The 16023-nt window shown below is 42.1% G+C and overlaps 1 protein-coding gene across 7 annotated transcripts in view; it reads right to left on the reverse strand.

Annotated features, from left to right (window-relative positions):
- Window positions 1-5180: 5180 nt before the first annotated feature.
- The window catches only part of LOC139264404 (heterogeneous nuclear ribonucleoproteins A2/B1-like), a 55692-nt gene continuing 44849 nt past the window's right edge, over window positions 5181-16023 (reverse strand). For 6 of the 7 annotated variants that reach the window (XM_070880804.1, XM_070880806.1, XM_070880803.1 and 3 more), the window contains 5 exons: window positions 15709-15789; window positions 13151-13270; window positions 7288-7404; window positions 6093-6168; window positions 5181-5676 (listed from right to left, as the gene is read on the reverse strand). In XM_070880804.1, the coding sequence (XP_070736905.1) occupies window positions 6116-6168; window positions 7288-7404; window positions 13151-13270; window positions 15709-15789 (371 nt within the window). In that variant the 3' untranslated portion in view covers window positions 5181-5676; window positions 6093-6115. The remainder of the gene's footprint in view (window positions 5677-6092; window positions 6169-7287; window positions 7405-13150; window positions 13271-15708; window positions 15790-16023) is intronic. The other variant, XM_070880809.1, reaches the window with a different exon arrangement.

The raw sequence follows: 16023 nt of genomic DNA on the forward strand, positions 1-16023 counted from the left end.
CAGTCTGGTTATTTTATGAGCATCAGTGTAAACTCTGACATTGCCTGTAGCATGTTTGCATGTGCGCAACAGTGTTAATCTACTTAAAAACTGACACTAGATCCAGGCAAAGTAGCACTGACAAGCTGCAATAGTTTCACCCAGTTTCTTAAAAAAAAGCATAATGACTAGGTGCAACCCAAATGGAATACACAATAGTTCAGTTCATCTTGCTTAATTTCGCAGATGGGTTTCTTTTCCTCCAACAGCATGAGGTTTTATTCATTGCCTGCATCAATAAACCCAGATAGTAGATTCTTTAATTAACATTTCCAAATAAAGTGTGATGACAAATAAAGATACACATTTATTGATGTACTGTACTGAATCTTAAATTTTTTTAACTTAATAAAGCAAAAAACAAAGAAAGCCAAATGTTCATAGTATCAAGGGAGAAATTGGACAGACAACTTAATTATGGAAATATGTACACCAAAGGAAGTGATCAAACAGAAACTGACAAAATAATTTGCAACAGGTGGTTTGTCATATCAATCTCTGAATACATGTGTAGAGTTAGAAGTGGCCTATATAAACCACCATTGTCCTTTGGGCACTTCAGCAAACCGCATCCATCATATACTTAATTTTCTTACAGTTCTCACGATTTCCACATCCAACCTGAGACCTTCAGTTGTTGAGATTACACATTTGAGAAAGATTGTAGCAATAGAATCTAAAATTCAATCTACAAAAATGTTTCTTTACACCCCTCAATTAATTGACGTTCTACCTGGGTTCACATGCAGCACATCCCACTTTTGAAAAGGAACAGAAGTACCTGTATAGAGGTTTGGAAGAACTGTGATTGTATATACATAGTAAGCTGTGCATAAATCAAGCGCAGACAGCGGAGGGAGCGTGCGGCAAATCAGGCTCCTCACCCACCCTTTCTTTCAACCACTGTCTGCCCCACCTGAGACTGTAATTCCCACATTGGACTGTAGTCACTTGAGAACTCGCTTTTAAAATGGAAGCAAGTCTTCCTCGATTCCGAGGAACTGCCTATGATGATAAATTGCAGACCAATAGCATCCAATTAGTTCTTAAATGATTCCAAGGCTTTTGTCTCCACCACTCTGTCTAGAAGTCCATTCCATGTATCAGTAGTTCTCAAACTTCTTTGAAGGACCCCTTTTAAGATCAGTAAGTAATCACGGACCCCTTTTAAAATTGATTAGTAATCACAGAAAATACTATATAATACTCAATATGAAAGTGCTGTATGTAGTGTTTTAATAATGCTTTTAAGGAAACAGGTATTTATTTACATATATCAGTGAGATGGGTGTGTCTGCTTCTCACCAATTCTGGGTACTCCACAGCAACAGGTGGCCACGATTAGCCACTTAGTTCTGGACAATTTTTAAAGCAGTCAGCAGGCTAGCCAAGGTGAGTAAGGGCACGAACACCCATGCACATGTTGGGATGCTGCTGGAAGCATGACTCACCTGCCATACTGTCCCACTGGCATGTTCTGTAACAGCTGCACTGTGGGATTGTACGTGTTTGCGTGAATACGTCTAGGCACGTGTTTGAAGGGCCCTGCTCTGATGACGTTGGGAGGACGGCACAGGGTCACGGCACCAGGAAGAGGAATCGGCTCGACTAGCAAGGAATGTCATTGCAAAGTGAGAACTGTAGGCCTGTGAGGAGGTGGGCTCAGCTGTTGAGAATAATTCATAAGAACTGAATCGTAGTCAGCTTTAGATAAGAGTAGGAGGCTTCAAATTACCTCCGGCCACAGACCCCTCAGTTTGAGAAACACTGCCATATATCGATGAACTTCCTGATCTTAGTTCTAAATTTGCCGTTTGAATCTGTGGTCCCTTATTGTGCTCTTGCAACAGGTAATTTTCCACAATTACTTTCCCCATGTAATTTATTACTGTTTGCCATTTCCATCCATTCACAGGACTTCCATAGATGACCATTAGTGGTAGTAACAGGTGATAAACTCGAAGGATAGCAGTGTAGTGAGTGAAGTGCCACATCCCTCCTGCCTTATCACTAAATTAAGTAAATTGGAGTGTCTGATCAAAACTACCTTTAAAAACCTGTCACTGAATTGAAAGCTATCAATTTATGGAATTCAGCATCTTTGTCAGTAACAGCCACGATCCATTGAATTCCATATCAGCTCCTGGAAAGGGAGAAAAAAATTATCACAATCCAAATGTAAGTTCCACATTTCACAGAAATGAATAGTGAAGAGAATAAGCTATTTCAAATTATCAATAGATTATAATGGACTTTTCTATGGTGCAGATTCACAAATAAAAGTCCTCCTCAAATGATCATTCTCCATATGCAAGACTTAGATAGCAGGCACTCGTGGGGTATTTGACCAGAGACCCAATCTGGCCCGATTCTCTCCGAATCCAACATCCACTAGAAGAACATTTCCAACAGCGATCATTGGTTAAAAAAGAGAGAACAAAAACCTCAGTCAACGGATGCTTAGATCAACTGGTGGATCACCACCATCACTACTCCAGCTGGGATCAGCAAAAACTAGTCTTAACCAAGATCTCTTTGGCCCATACAGCTCAGCATTCCATTACAGTGAACTTACCCAGTGAAGCTTTGGAAAAACTTTTGTAAATTCATACAATCTGGAGATGCTTTTCTAGACACTTTTTCAATTGCACTTAAACCCCCAAGCTTAATTCCAGAAATAATCCCAAAACAGCATTAACTTTGTTACAGAATTGAAATTCAACGTCTAAATATTTTCTATATTTTTTCCAAAAAAGTTAGTGTTGATCATATTTTGGCCAATTTTCTCCCCTATTCCCCTGAAATGAGTCAGAGAAAGTTTCCACGGCTATCAAGTACCCTCAAGTACTGTATTTTAAGTTATCTCTCTTCATATTTCAATCTAACAGTGAGTGCTGGAAAGTTCTGGGGTAAAGGTGGGGATGGGGGGCGGGGAGAAGGAAGAGAAGATAGGCAGAAAAGAGCACGATTACAACTTTGTCCGATATTATCCATACCCACAATCCATACATGTACATTATACAGCTTGACTCCAATGCCAATTCCATTATATAAATGTAAGTCACTGTTCCTGAAACCACCCACCAATGCTCAAGATGAGATTATCAAACTTTTGCTCCACATGGCTTTGTAGTATAAGGAATGGAACCTATATTAAACAGGAATAATTCCAGTCAAGGGGTCAATACAAAGTTTCATAGCGACTTATTGTCCTCTTCAACCACAAAAATGTTGCTAGTAAGTTCTAGCTTCCTACAATTTGCCACAAGCGAGTCCATTTGCCAGCTCAGGTTGTCCCCGTATATTTTTATTTTTAAATGCATGCATGCTATATTTGGTAAGTTTTTAAACTTTCTACTAATTAAATCAATCTACTGATTATGAATACCAGCATATAATGCCCCCCAAAATCGGGAACATAGAAGACTGGCATTTCCCAACAGGAATAGCAGGGAAGGAAGCAAAAAGAATAGGCCACCCATCCCTCAAAGACATTAGACAAATTCAGTTCTGATTACTTGACGTTTGCTTGAGGAAGTGTTTCCATGACCCGAAGTCAAGTGGAAATGTAAAAAAAACTGTGAATCTTAATTCAAAGATATAGCACATTTGCCAGCAAAAATAATAAACTTGGCTGTATGTTTATCTGATCTGGATGTTTCTTTTGATTGAGTTAGGGTACTGACCCTCTTTCTTCACAACTCATCTCCCTTATTTTCCGAAATGTTTGCATTTTATTAAATCACAAGCACATTCCGCATTTAATATTAATTTTAAATAGTTGCACATTGTTAAAGGCACATACGGCAAAGAATATAACTAGCACCAGCCAGATTCTAGGAGCGAATCTATTGCTGAAAGACATCTGGATGTTAATGCTCAGCTATTTTATCAATGATGTGAAATATTTTGTCTGTTTGGGACACTGGGTTGATTTACCAGAAAATCAGGATTCTGAAAATTTATCGTTAAAAAAAATTGGCTCAAGTAAGCTTCACTATACTAAGTCAAGTTTTAAAATAAGTTACATTTTCATTATACAAAGTTCTTCCCATGTGCTAAAAGAAAATAGCATTTTAACAAGGTTAGTGATACTCCAACACTAACTTGGCTTCTAGATCAGCAAGCATTGAATAGATTCTCTTAATTCTGACATGCCAAACCCCTTCAGTGCAATTTAATTATTCAAAATAATTCACGGTTCACTCTGAATGTTGCATTCAAATCAACGCTTATTGCTCAAGGTTCTGTACACTTACCTACTTCAGTAGATAACAAAACTGATCATGTGGCTTTATAGCCAAGCTCACTGCCCTCACCACTGTGATTTCAGTTTCAGTGCAGCTCAGACCAGTTGATAGAGGTCAGACGCTGGCTGAGGATGGTTCTGATCACATGTGGAATGAAGTCTGGCAGCTCTCAGTTTAAGATCCAGTGGACAATCAACACCCACCTTCAGATACTATAACCTTAAATAGCACAGAAAAGGTATTAGTTAAGCAAAAGAAACCGTAAGTTTTAAATTTTGCACAAAAAGGACTTGGTGTAGATATAAATTCCTACGAACAAAATATATGGAGCTATGGAACGAATTGAAAATATAAAACAAACATGATCTAATAGTTTGCTATGAGCTATTATCATATTGACCACCTCTTCACTTCTGTAAAATAAGACAATTAAAGAATATCTTACCTACATGAAGTTTAACTGATGCTTAGCTCTATTCTGCTCTATAAGACACATCTGTTTTCGTTGGCCTCCTCTTTAAATTTACTGCAGTTAAAGCTTTTGTTGCATGAATACCGCCCACTGTTACAAGAGTGCTCGCTGAAATTAGGCTTCTTTGTCCAGACTTCTTGTGCTAGACCTGTTTTCTTGAAAGTGTAAACCACTTGCTGTTTAACGCCGGATCATGCCTTTCCTGGCCGATGAAGTAGCTGCTGTATCTACAAGATCTAAGGATCTCTCCTTCTTGCAGAAACCACTCAGTTCTAGCAGTTTTTAATTCTGAGGACTTGAAGATTCGTCTCTGCACCTTTCGTCTGATTAGCAGTCCTTGCATTTCCCTGGCTGTGTCAAAGACTGAACATTTTACCCACCCATAACAAATCTACCTAAGAAAACAATTACACACCCCCTTTTCTTTTTTGGGGGGATTTTATTAAAGTTACTGGGACATACAACATTTTCCAAACTCTACACACTGCAAATATTTAACATAGGCTGAATATTACAACTCCATGATCATGGTTCTTATAGCTCTCATAAAATTCTCAGTGCATCTAGGAATATTTAAATGTCAAAAAAAATCCCCTCAAACTCATAACAATTCCACATTGTAACTTATGTAGAACACTACAAAGATACTACAGCAAAGAAAATTTTAAAAGCTAGAAATCTGTCTCCAAGGCATCTTTTACAGTCCTTTCTCCACATCAAGAGTCCGCTCAATTAAACAATCCCAAGAATTGACAAAATGGTTTTCTCTGCCTGTGCTCTGGAGTCTTCCGTCATCTCACTGCCTTTTTATGTTCCGCTGAGATAAATTTTTTCCTTAAAATTTTGCTGAGAGAATAACCTGCAGCTGTCCTGTAAACTCTGGGCTCTCATCCTCCCCTATTTATATAGTGATGCCTGTTACAATAAAATAGAGGTAAACAGTAAGCAGCAGTTAATCATAAAAATCCAATGTTACTATCCATTTAAAACTGAAATGGTACAAAGCCCTCAAGAAGTGGTATGTTGAATGAACCTTGTTTTCCAGAACTAAGTTAGTTAAAATAAATTGTGGCTACATTATTCCTCCCCACACAACTTGCTACAATTATGAATAGTTTTGCATATCTAACTGGGGCAAGGATATAAAGGAAATGCATCTTTAAAAGATGTGAAATCCATTATTACTTGAAAGCTTCTGAGGTTCTAAGGATTCAAACATTACTAGCATCCGCAATATTTTGCTTTTGTATTAGAAGTAATTTTAAATTTTTGCTACTGGTACTATAAACAACAGTAACACATTCAGTAACAGGAATGTATCACAGACTTACCCTTGGAACGGGTTGTTACTGAATTAGTATCTGTTACGGCCACCAAATCCACCACCGCCTCCACCACCGTAGTTTCCTAGAGTCAAGATGATATAAAATTGCATTAATACAATTCCATTTTAGATGACCAAAAAATTGATTAAAAGGGTAAAAAATGAGAAAACTAGCAAGAAATATAAAAATAGATTGTAAGAGCTTCTACAAGTATGAAAAAAGGAAGAGAGTAGCAAAAGTAAACGTTGGTCCCTTCGAGGCCGAGACAAGAGAAATTATTATAGAAAATAAGGAAATGGCAGAAACGGTAAAACAAATATTTTGTATCTGTCTTCACAGTAGAAGACACAAAAAGCATACCTAAAATGGTGGGGAACCAAGAGTCGAATGAGGTTGAGGAACTTCTAGAATCCATTATTAAGGAAGTGGTATCAGGGCACTTAGAAAATCATAACTTGATTAGGCAAAGTCAACATGGCTTTATGAAAGGGAAATAGTGTTTGACAAATTTATGAGTTTTTTGAGGATGTAACTAGCAGGGTAGATGAAGGGGAACCAGTTGATGTAGTATATTTGGATTTCCAAAAGGCATTCAATAAGGTGCCACATAAAAGAGTATTACACAAGATAAGGGCTCATGGGATCGGAGGTAATGTATGAGCATGGAGAGGACATGTTAACGGACAGAAAACAGAGAGAAGGGATAAACGGATCTTTTTCAGGTTGGCAGGCTGTAACTAGTGGGGTATCACAAGGATCAGTGCTGGGGCCCCAGTTATTTACAATCTATATTAATGACCTAGATGAAGGGACCGAGTGGAATGTATCCAAGTTTGCGGATGATACAAAGCAAAGTGGGACAGTAAGTTGTGAGGAGAACACAAAGGGATGGATTTTTGGCTTTCTCTGTTAAAATTACCGTTTTCGCTCCGTTACCGATTTAAGGCCTAACTTTTGGCATTTGGGGTTTGCGCAGCGCAAAAAGAGGCATTGCACTATTATTCGGGGCGCAAAAACGCGATTCTCGCCAATTTTAGTACGGGGCCAGGAGGGCTGCGAGAGGGGCCTGGGGGGGGAGGGGAAATCCAGAAAACATTACCAAGACCCTTACCTAACAAATCGCTGCAAAAAAACTTTAACTTATCTTTCTTTCAGGTTTTCCAACTTACTGCTGCTGGCAGCGCTGACTGCTAGGTTTTACCTGGTAGTTTTCGGGGCGCAGCGTACGAGTCGGGTGAGTGCCGAAACTCGGACGGTAGCGCAATCCGAGTCATTCCACCCCCTGTGCAGCTCTCCCCGGCAGTGCTTCCAAGCGCCGCTGCAAAAAAGGAACAGAGGATCATGACCGGGTTTCCGCCGGGAAGGGTCAAAACGCTGCAAAAACCCGGTCGCAAACCACCCGAAAAGAGTCTGCAAAGGGATAGAGATAGACTAAGTGAGTGGGCAATAAGGTGGCAGATGGAATATAATGTAGGGAAATGTAAGATTATTCACTTTGGTAGAAACACAGTATTTTTTTAAATGGAGAGAAACTTTTAAATGTTGGTGCTGAGAGATTCGAGTGTCCTCGTGCAGGAAACACAAAGTTAGTAAACAGGTACAGCAAGCAATAAGGAATGCAATTGGCATGTTGGCCTTCAAAGGGGCTGGAATACAAGAGTAAGGAAGTCTTGCTACAATTGTACAGGGACTTGGTGAGACCACACCTGGAGTATTATGCAGTTTTGGTCTCATTATAGGAAGGATATACTTGCCTTTGAGGCAATGCAACAAAGGTTCACTGGATTGATTCCTGGGATGAAAGGGCTGTCTTATGATGAGAGATTGTGCAGAATGGGCCGATATTCTCTGGAGTTTAGAAAAATGAGAGAGGGGTGACCTCATTGAAACATACAAGATTCTGAAGGGCATTTACAAGGTAGATGCCAAAAGGTTGTTTCCCCTGGCTGGAGTGTCTAGAGCTAGGGGGCACAGTCTTAGGATAAGGGGTAGGCTATTTAAGACAGATGAGGAGGAATTTCTTCACTCAGAGGGTTGTGAATCTTTGGAATTCTCTGCCCCAGAGGGCTGTGGATGCTGAGTCTCTGAGTATATTCAGGGCTGAGATATATAGATTTTTGGAGTCTCGGGGAATCAAGAGATACGGAGAATGGACGGGAAAATGGAGTTGTGGTCATTGATCAGCCATGATCTTATTGAATGGCGGAGCAGGCTCGAGGGGCCGTATGGCCTACTCATGCTCCTACTATGTTCTTATGTAAAAATCGCTTAATTTTGGTACCATATTCTTCACACTCTTCCTTTGGATTTATTCCGTCTCACGTCAGAATTCAGGCCCATCATCCAATGCAGAAAATCCATTGCGATTTTGATCACTCCGGCTTTACAAAAGCCATGTGATAACGTTAAGAGGAAGAAAGTACCTGGAGGACAAATTTCAGAAATTCTACCTGGAAGAAGCACTGAGGGTAGTAACAGCACAGAACGCACTCTGGGTAGGAGACTTCAATGTAGATCACCAAGAGTGCCTCGGTAGCACCTCTACTGACCAAGCTAGCCGAGTCCTAAAGGACATAGCTGCTGGACTGGGCCTACAGCATGTAGTGAGAGAACCAACACGAGGAAAAAACCTACTTGACCTCATCCTCACCAATTTACCCATCACAGATGCATCTGTCCATGACAGAATTGGTTGGAATGACCACTGCACAGTCCTTGTGGAGCCGAAGTCCCATCTTCACACGGAGGACACTATCCATCATGTTGTGTGGCACTACCACCGTGCCAAATTGGAATAGATTCCAAACAGATCAAGCAGCTGTAAAATGGGCATCCACGAGGCGCTGTGCCATCAGCAGCAGCAGAATTGTACTCCACCACAATCTGTAACCTTATTGCCTGGCATATCCATCACTCTGCCATTACCATCAAGCCAGCAGACCAAGCCTGGTTCAATTAGGAGTGTAGAAGAACATGCCAGGAGCAACACCAGGCATACCTGAAAATGAGGTGCTAACTTGAAGCTACAACACAGGACTACATACATGTGAAACAACAGAAACAGCATGTTATAGAGAGAGAAGCAATTCCACAATCAAAGGATTAGATCAAAGCTCTGCAGTCCTGCCACATCCAGTCATGAATGGTGGTGGACAATTAAACAACTAATGGGAGCCTTCATTAACATCCCCATCCTCAATGAAGGCGGAGCCCAGCACGAGTGCAAAAGAAAAGGCTGAGGCATTCGCAACCATGTTCAGCCAGAAGTGCCAAGTGCATGATCTATTTCGGCCTCCTCCTGGAGGTACCCATCACAGAATGCAATCTTCAGCCAATTTGATTCACTCCTTGTGATATCATAAAACATCTGACGCATTGGATACAGCAAAGGCTAATAGGCCCCGACAACATCCCAGCTGCTGTGGTGAAGACTTGTGCTCCAGAACTAGCCGTGCCTCTAGCCAAGTTGTTCCAGTACAGCAGCACTAGCATGTATCCGACAATGTGGAAAATCGTCCAGGTATGTCCTGTCCACAAAAATCAGCTGTCCAATCCAGCCAATTATCACCCCATCAGTCTACTCTCAATTATCAGCAAAGTGATGGAAGGTGTCATCAACAGTGCTATCAAGCGATACTTACTCACCCAATGCTTAGTTTAGGTTGCACCAGGACCACTTGTCTCCAGACCTCATTACAGCCTTGATCCAAACAGACAAAAGAACTGAATTCCAGAGGTGATTTGAGTGACTATATTTGACATCAAGGCAGCATTTGATCGAGTGTGGCATCAAGGAGCCCTACTAAAATTGAAGTCAATGTGAATCAAGGGAAAAATCTCCACTGGCTCATCATACCAAGCACAAAAGAAGATGGTTGTAGTTGTTGGAGGTTTATCATCTTAGCCCCAAGACAGTGCTGCAGGAGTTCAACAGGGAACTGTCCTCGGGCCAACCACCTTCAGGGGCTTCATCAATGACCTGCCCTCCATCATAAGCTCAAAAATGGGGATGTTCACTGATGACTTCAGTGTTCAGTTCCATTTGCGACTTCTCAGAAAATGAAGCAAGACCGGGTTGACCATTTAGGCTTAGGCTGATAAGTGGCAAGTAACATTTGCACCACATAAGTGCCGGGCAATGACCACCTCCAACAAGAGTCTAACCACCGCCCCTCGACATTCAACACCATTCCCATTGCTGAATGCTCCATCATTAACATCCTGGGGGGGTCACCATTGTCGAGAAACTTAACTGGACCAGCCACATAAATACTGTGGCAACAAGAGCAGGTCAGAGGCTGGGTATTCTGCGGCGAGTGACTCACCTCCTGATTCCCCGAAGCCTTTCCACCATCTACAAGGCACAAGTCAGGAGTGTGATGGAATACTCCCCACTTGCCTGCTGGAGTGCAGCTCCAATAACACTCAAGAAGTTTGACGCCATCCATGACAAAGTAGCCCTCTTGATTGGCACCCTATCCACCATTCATGCGCAGATAAACACGGAAATTCTGATGTTACGGTCAGTCATTCACTGCTCCACCACAGGCTGTACTATGGAACTCCCCCATAGCTGGCAATCAGTAAAATCACGAACTTACGAAAACTTCTCCTTTGCCATTGTAATATTGCTGTTAATCAACATCCCATGAAAAGTTAAGCTATGTTAAAATGAAGTTTAGGACATTTCAGCTTTACCATAACCCCCATGTGTATGTCCTAATATTTATTTTGCTCTCTAAAAATTTTTTTTGAAAGTGAATGATAATCAGTGCTTTTTACTTCCTGGTTTACTGTGAGAGAATTCTTCAATGTGATTGACTGTTTAGCTTGATGACATCACTGCTGCTAACACTGAAGATCTCCTTTTGACAGCACTACAATCAAATTAAGGTCGAGAAAGCTGAAGTTTTCGCCACATAGATCATAAGATCTTTGTGGGCAGCTTTCTTTGCCGTTGACAGGCCTATATGACTAGTACAAGTGTAGATTACAATAAGCAAATTCAACACATCACTTAATCCAACTACAAATTTGACTCTAGGGAGGCTGTTACCCTGGGTAGGGCATTTTCATTTACATTGCATAAGGAGGAAAAAGTACATGCATGCCTCTCAGGTAAAGTCATAAGCTGGTGTAGTACTCTATCAGAAAATCTGCACCAAATTCACTGATCGTGGTCAAGATGCGCATGGGCGAGTTTGGGTGGGGGTGGTGGGGTGGAGGGAGAGGAAAGAGAGGAGCGGTGAGCAGAGAAAAGAAAACCAACAGGGGTTTCCATGCCTGATGGCTATCCAGTGACTCCTACTGGTGAATAATGGATGAGGGCAGGATTGTCTCAGCTCTGATGTCCTTAGGAGTTCAACTGTCTGCCACTTATTGTTTACGATCAGTAAAGACACACTTGGCCAGCCCTCGTGAAACCATCAGTACTTTAAGACAGAAAAATGGACAGGAGTGAAAAAAGCCCCGCAAAAAAAATGAATCTCCCAAATTACATTTTTAAAATACAGCTCGAGAGAGCACAATAGAGATGAGCAGAGGCAATGTTTGCCTATGTAAAACGGTTAACAGTCCACAAAGGAGGTAAAGGGCAAGTTCCTCCAACCCAGTAAGTGGAGGCTGTTTCAGTAGGTCCATGTTTGAATCAAAGCAAAATTCATAAATGATTCGAGATTGGGGGTAAATGATGTTGCTGCTTTAGAATAGGAAGTTTTACCCTGTGTTTGCCTCAGAGCACTCAACCTAGATACTTAATGCCAAAAGTGGTCATAGAGGTTCTAATTTCCCAGCATGAACACCTTTTGCCCCAATCAAGCAAAAAAAATTAAAATAAAGTAAACTAATCATAGAAACATAGAAAATAGGTGCAGGAGAAGGCCATTCGGCCCTTCTAGCCTGCACCGCCATTCAATGAGTTCATGGCTGAACATGCAACTTCAGTACCCCATTCCTGCTTTCTCGCCATACCCCTTGATCCCCCAAGTAGTAAGGACCAAATCTAACTCCTTTTTGAATATATTTAGTGAATTGGCCTCAACTACTTTCTGTGGTAGAGAATTCCACAGGTTCACCACTATCTGGGTGAAGAAGTTTCTCCTCATCTCGGTCCTAAATGGCTTACCCCTTATCCTTAGACTGTGACCCCTGGTTCTGGACTTCCCCAACATTGGGAACATTCTTCCTGCATCTAACCTGTCTGAACCCATCAGAATGTTAAACGTTTCTATGAGGTCCCCTCTCATTCTTCTGAACTCCAGTGAATACAAGCCCAGTTGATCCAGTCTTTCTTGATAGGTCAGTCCCGCCATCCCGGGAATCAGTCTGGTGAACCTTCGCTGCACTCCCTTAATAGCAAGAATGTCCTTCCTCAAGTTAGGAGACCAAAACTGTACACAATACTCCAGGTGTGGCCTCACCAAGGCCCTGTGCAACTGTAGCAACATCTCCCTGCCCCTGTACTCAAATCCCCTCGCTATGAAGGCCAACATGCCATTTGCTTTCTTAACCGCCTGCTGTACCTGCATGCCAAACTTCAATGACTGATGTACCATGACACCCAGGTCTCATTGCACCTCCCCTTTTCCTAATCTGTCACCATTCAGATAATAGTCTGTCTCTCTGTTTTTACCACCAAAGTAGATAACCTCACATTTATCCACATTATACTTCATCTGCCATGCATTTGCCCACTCACCTAACCTATCCAAGTCACTCTACAGCCTCATAGCATCCTCCTCGCAGCTCACACTGCCACCCAACTTAGTGTCATCCGCAAATTTGGAGATACTACATTTAATCCCCTCGTCTAAATCATTAATGTATAGTGTAAACAGCTGGGGCCCCAGCACAGAACCTTGCGATACCCCACTAGTCACTGCCTGCCATTCTGAAAAGTACCCATTTACTCCGACTCTTTGCTTCCTGTCTGACAACCAGTTCTCAATCCATGTCAGCACACTACCCCCCAATCCCATGTGCTTTAACTTTGCACATTCTCTTTTAACTTAGTTCTTTGAACCTCCACCTACACTGTTTTTTGCCATACAGTAACAAAAACATACCTCCATGTGATCCACCCATATTTCTGCCTCCAAAGTTTCCACCTTTTGTTGGTCCAAAATTAGAGTTATGTGGATGGTAGCTTCCAAAATCATTGTAGGTACCACCACCTCCAAAATTTCCTAGGATACAAAATATGCAGATCACCAGGTGAGTTATTTTATTCCTACATATTTTATACCTTCATAGGGGCCCTTTTCTGTGTGTAGGAAAGGTGATTGGAGACTGCATTGTCCTTATTCAAATATTACAAAGACAACTCTGCTCCCGTATTTTTTTTTAAAAAGATATCATACGGAAATATTTTTATTGACATTGCAGATAAGATCAATTACATACACTAATAAGCAAATCCAGAATGTAAGCTGCTCTTGCAGGACATTTAGTAGTCAAACTTTAAAACATATACATTTACTTGATCCTGGAGAACTCGGGACATAATTAAGCAGTGCTAGAGTGGTGGTTTCAGATACAATTGTTCTCTCCCTCCTCCAGCCCACTCCCAACATTCATGATGAGTTAAATCACTGAGAAGTACCATCCAATAGCTAGACAAAATTGGAGCAAAAGATCTGTCCCCAAGTCACCCACCTGCTTAAATTTCCACAGAAAAGCAGTCATATTTTTGATGGATGGAAAGCAGTTGCTGGGAGGAAGGAACAAAGTGACTGCCTTGCAGGAATTCCATTTAAATAGTAAACTGAGATCTATTTTTAACCAGCCTTGTGCTTGTTTAAACAATATGAAAATGTACATTGGAAGACTATTCTAACTTGCAGCAATAATGTCCAAATTTTCACATTTCACATAAGGTTCTTACTGGAGCCGCACACTTGGTGTTGAGATGTTAGGATTCTTCAATTTTTGTTCGAGAATATAATTTTCTCTGCTTCATTTAACTTCACTCCAAGCCCTTTTCTCATTCACCTCAATTAGCTGCCAGGAGGGAAAGGGTGATCCGAGTATAATTCTTTTGCTTCAATTCTTTCCGATTATGGGATAGTCCGACCCTATCGCCCATCCTCTATGATACTGCAGTTTCAGCAACGATTTAGGTAGCCACATCAGTGTAACTATTTGTACTGCACTTTTTTTTTGAGACATGTGTCTATCAAGCACCCCCCACCCCCCCATGCCCATACTGCACTTTTTGACAGACAAGCGCTTGTCAAGCCCCATCCCCATGCTGCATCGGTCAAGCGCGCCCGGTCAAGCTACGCACACCCCCGCCCCCACATCATTCCCTCTATGTGGTGCCGAGAAGCAGGACATGAGGCCCAAGACTCCGCTGAGGCCCAGACTCGCTCCTCCCCAACTCTTCCTCCTTCCCCCCCCACGACCGTCTTCCCCTGCTCAGTCCCCAGAGCGGCAGCGGGGGGACAGAGAAAGAAAGAGAGAGAGACAGACAGAGAAAGACAGACAGACAGAGAAAGAGAGACAGACAGACAGAGAAAGAGAGACAGACAGACAGAGAAACAGACAGACAGAGAAAGAGAGACAGACAGACAGAGAAAGAGAGACAGACAGACAGAGAAAGAGAGACAGACAGACAGAGAAAGAGAGACAGACAGAGAAAGAGAGACAGACAGAGAAAGAGAGACAGACAGAGAAAGAGAGACAGACAGAGAAAGAGAGACAGACAGACAGAGAAAGAGAGACAGACAGACAGAGAAAGAGAGACAGACAGACAGAGAAAGAGAGACAGACAGACAGAGAAAGAGAGACAGACAGACAGAGAAAGAGAGACAGACAGACAGAGAAAGAGAGACAGACAGAGAAAGAGAGACAGACAGAGAAAGAGAGACAGACAGAGAAAGAGAGACAGACAGAGAAAGAGAGACAGACAGAGAAAGAGAGACAGACAGAGAAAGAGAGACAGACAGAGAAAGAGAGACAGACAGAGAAAGAGAGCGCGCGCGGAGGAGGGGGGGGGGGGGGGAAGAGAGAGAGAGATATGGGGGGGGGGGGGGAAGAAGAGAGAGAGAGACGGACGGGGGGGAGAGACGGACGGACGGGGGAAGAGAGAGAGAGAGAGAGACAGAGGCAGCTGGGGGGGGGGGAAGAGACAGAGACTGACTGGGTGGGGGCGGCTGCACCTGCACTGGGATAAGGCACTTTGGCTGGGGGAGGGATGCACATGCGCTTGGGTAAGGCACCGGCTGGGGGAGGCATGCACTTGGATTGGGGTAAGGCCCTTGCTGTCTTCTGTTGCTTCAGGAAGTCAGAGTGGATCGAGTTACAATTTGCAGTCCAAGACCTTGGGATGGGCGGTTCCAGTTACACATTCCTGTGAAACTTCAGGGTTATCCTCTAAGGGGACCAAAGACAAATGTGGATCATGTACAAAGCGCATCCTTAACTAATTGACAATTTTATTCAAACATAAATTGGAAAGAAATATTCCCCATCATTTGAATTCTGTATTAAAGGTGGTGCACCACCACCATAATGCACCTGAATGCAGCAGTAATTGGCGTAATGCCAGCCACGTTGTTTCACATACTTCAGAGTGACCACAAAGGTTTCTCAAATTTCTCAGCAGCAGTAGCAAAGTACTCACCACCATAATTTCCACCTCCATCATAGCCACCACCCTGGTTGCCAAATCCACCACCAAATCCAGGGCCTCCAAAGTTACCACCTTAAAAATAGAACACACATTGAATAGCTTATCCAAATCAACCAATTATCTAAAGTTGGTGTGAGATCATAAGGTAAGATACAACAGCCTGAGCTAAATCTGTTCAATAAAAACAAATCCTGAAATTACTTAAGTATATAGATAAGTTTGTGTTTGGAAGTAAAGACAAGAAAGGCAGAAACACACAAGAATGCAGTTATTTTACACATAATTTGCTAGATCATTTAGCAGTTA

Source organism: Pristiophorus japonicus, chromosome 5 (genome assembly GCF_044704955.1).
Source record: "Pristiophorus japonicus isolate sPriJap1 chromosome 5, sPriJap1.hap1, whole genome shotgun sequence".
NCBI lineage: Eukaryota > Metazoa > Chordata > Chondrichthyes > Pristiophoridae > Pristiophorus > Pristiophorus japonicus.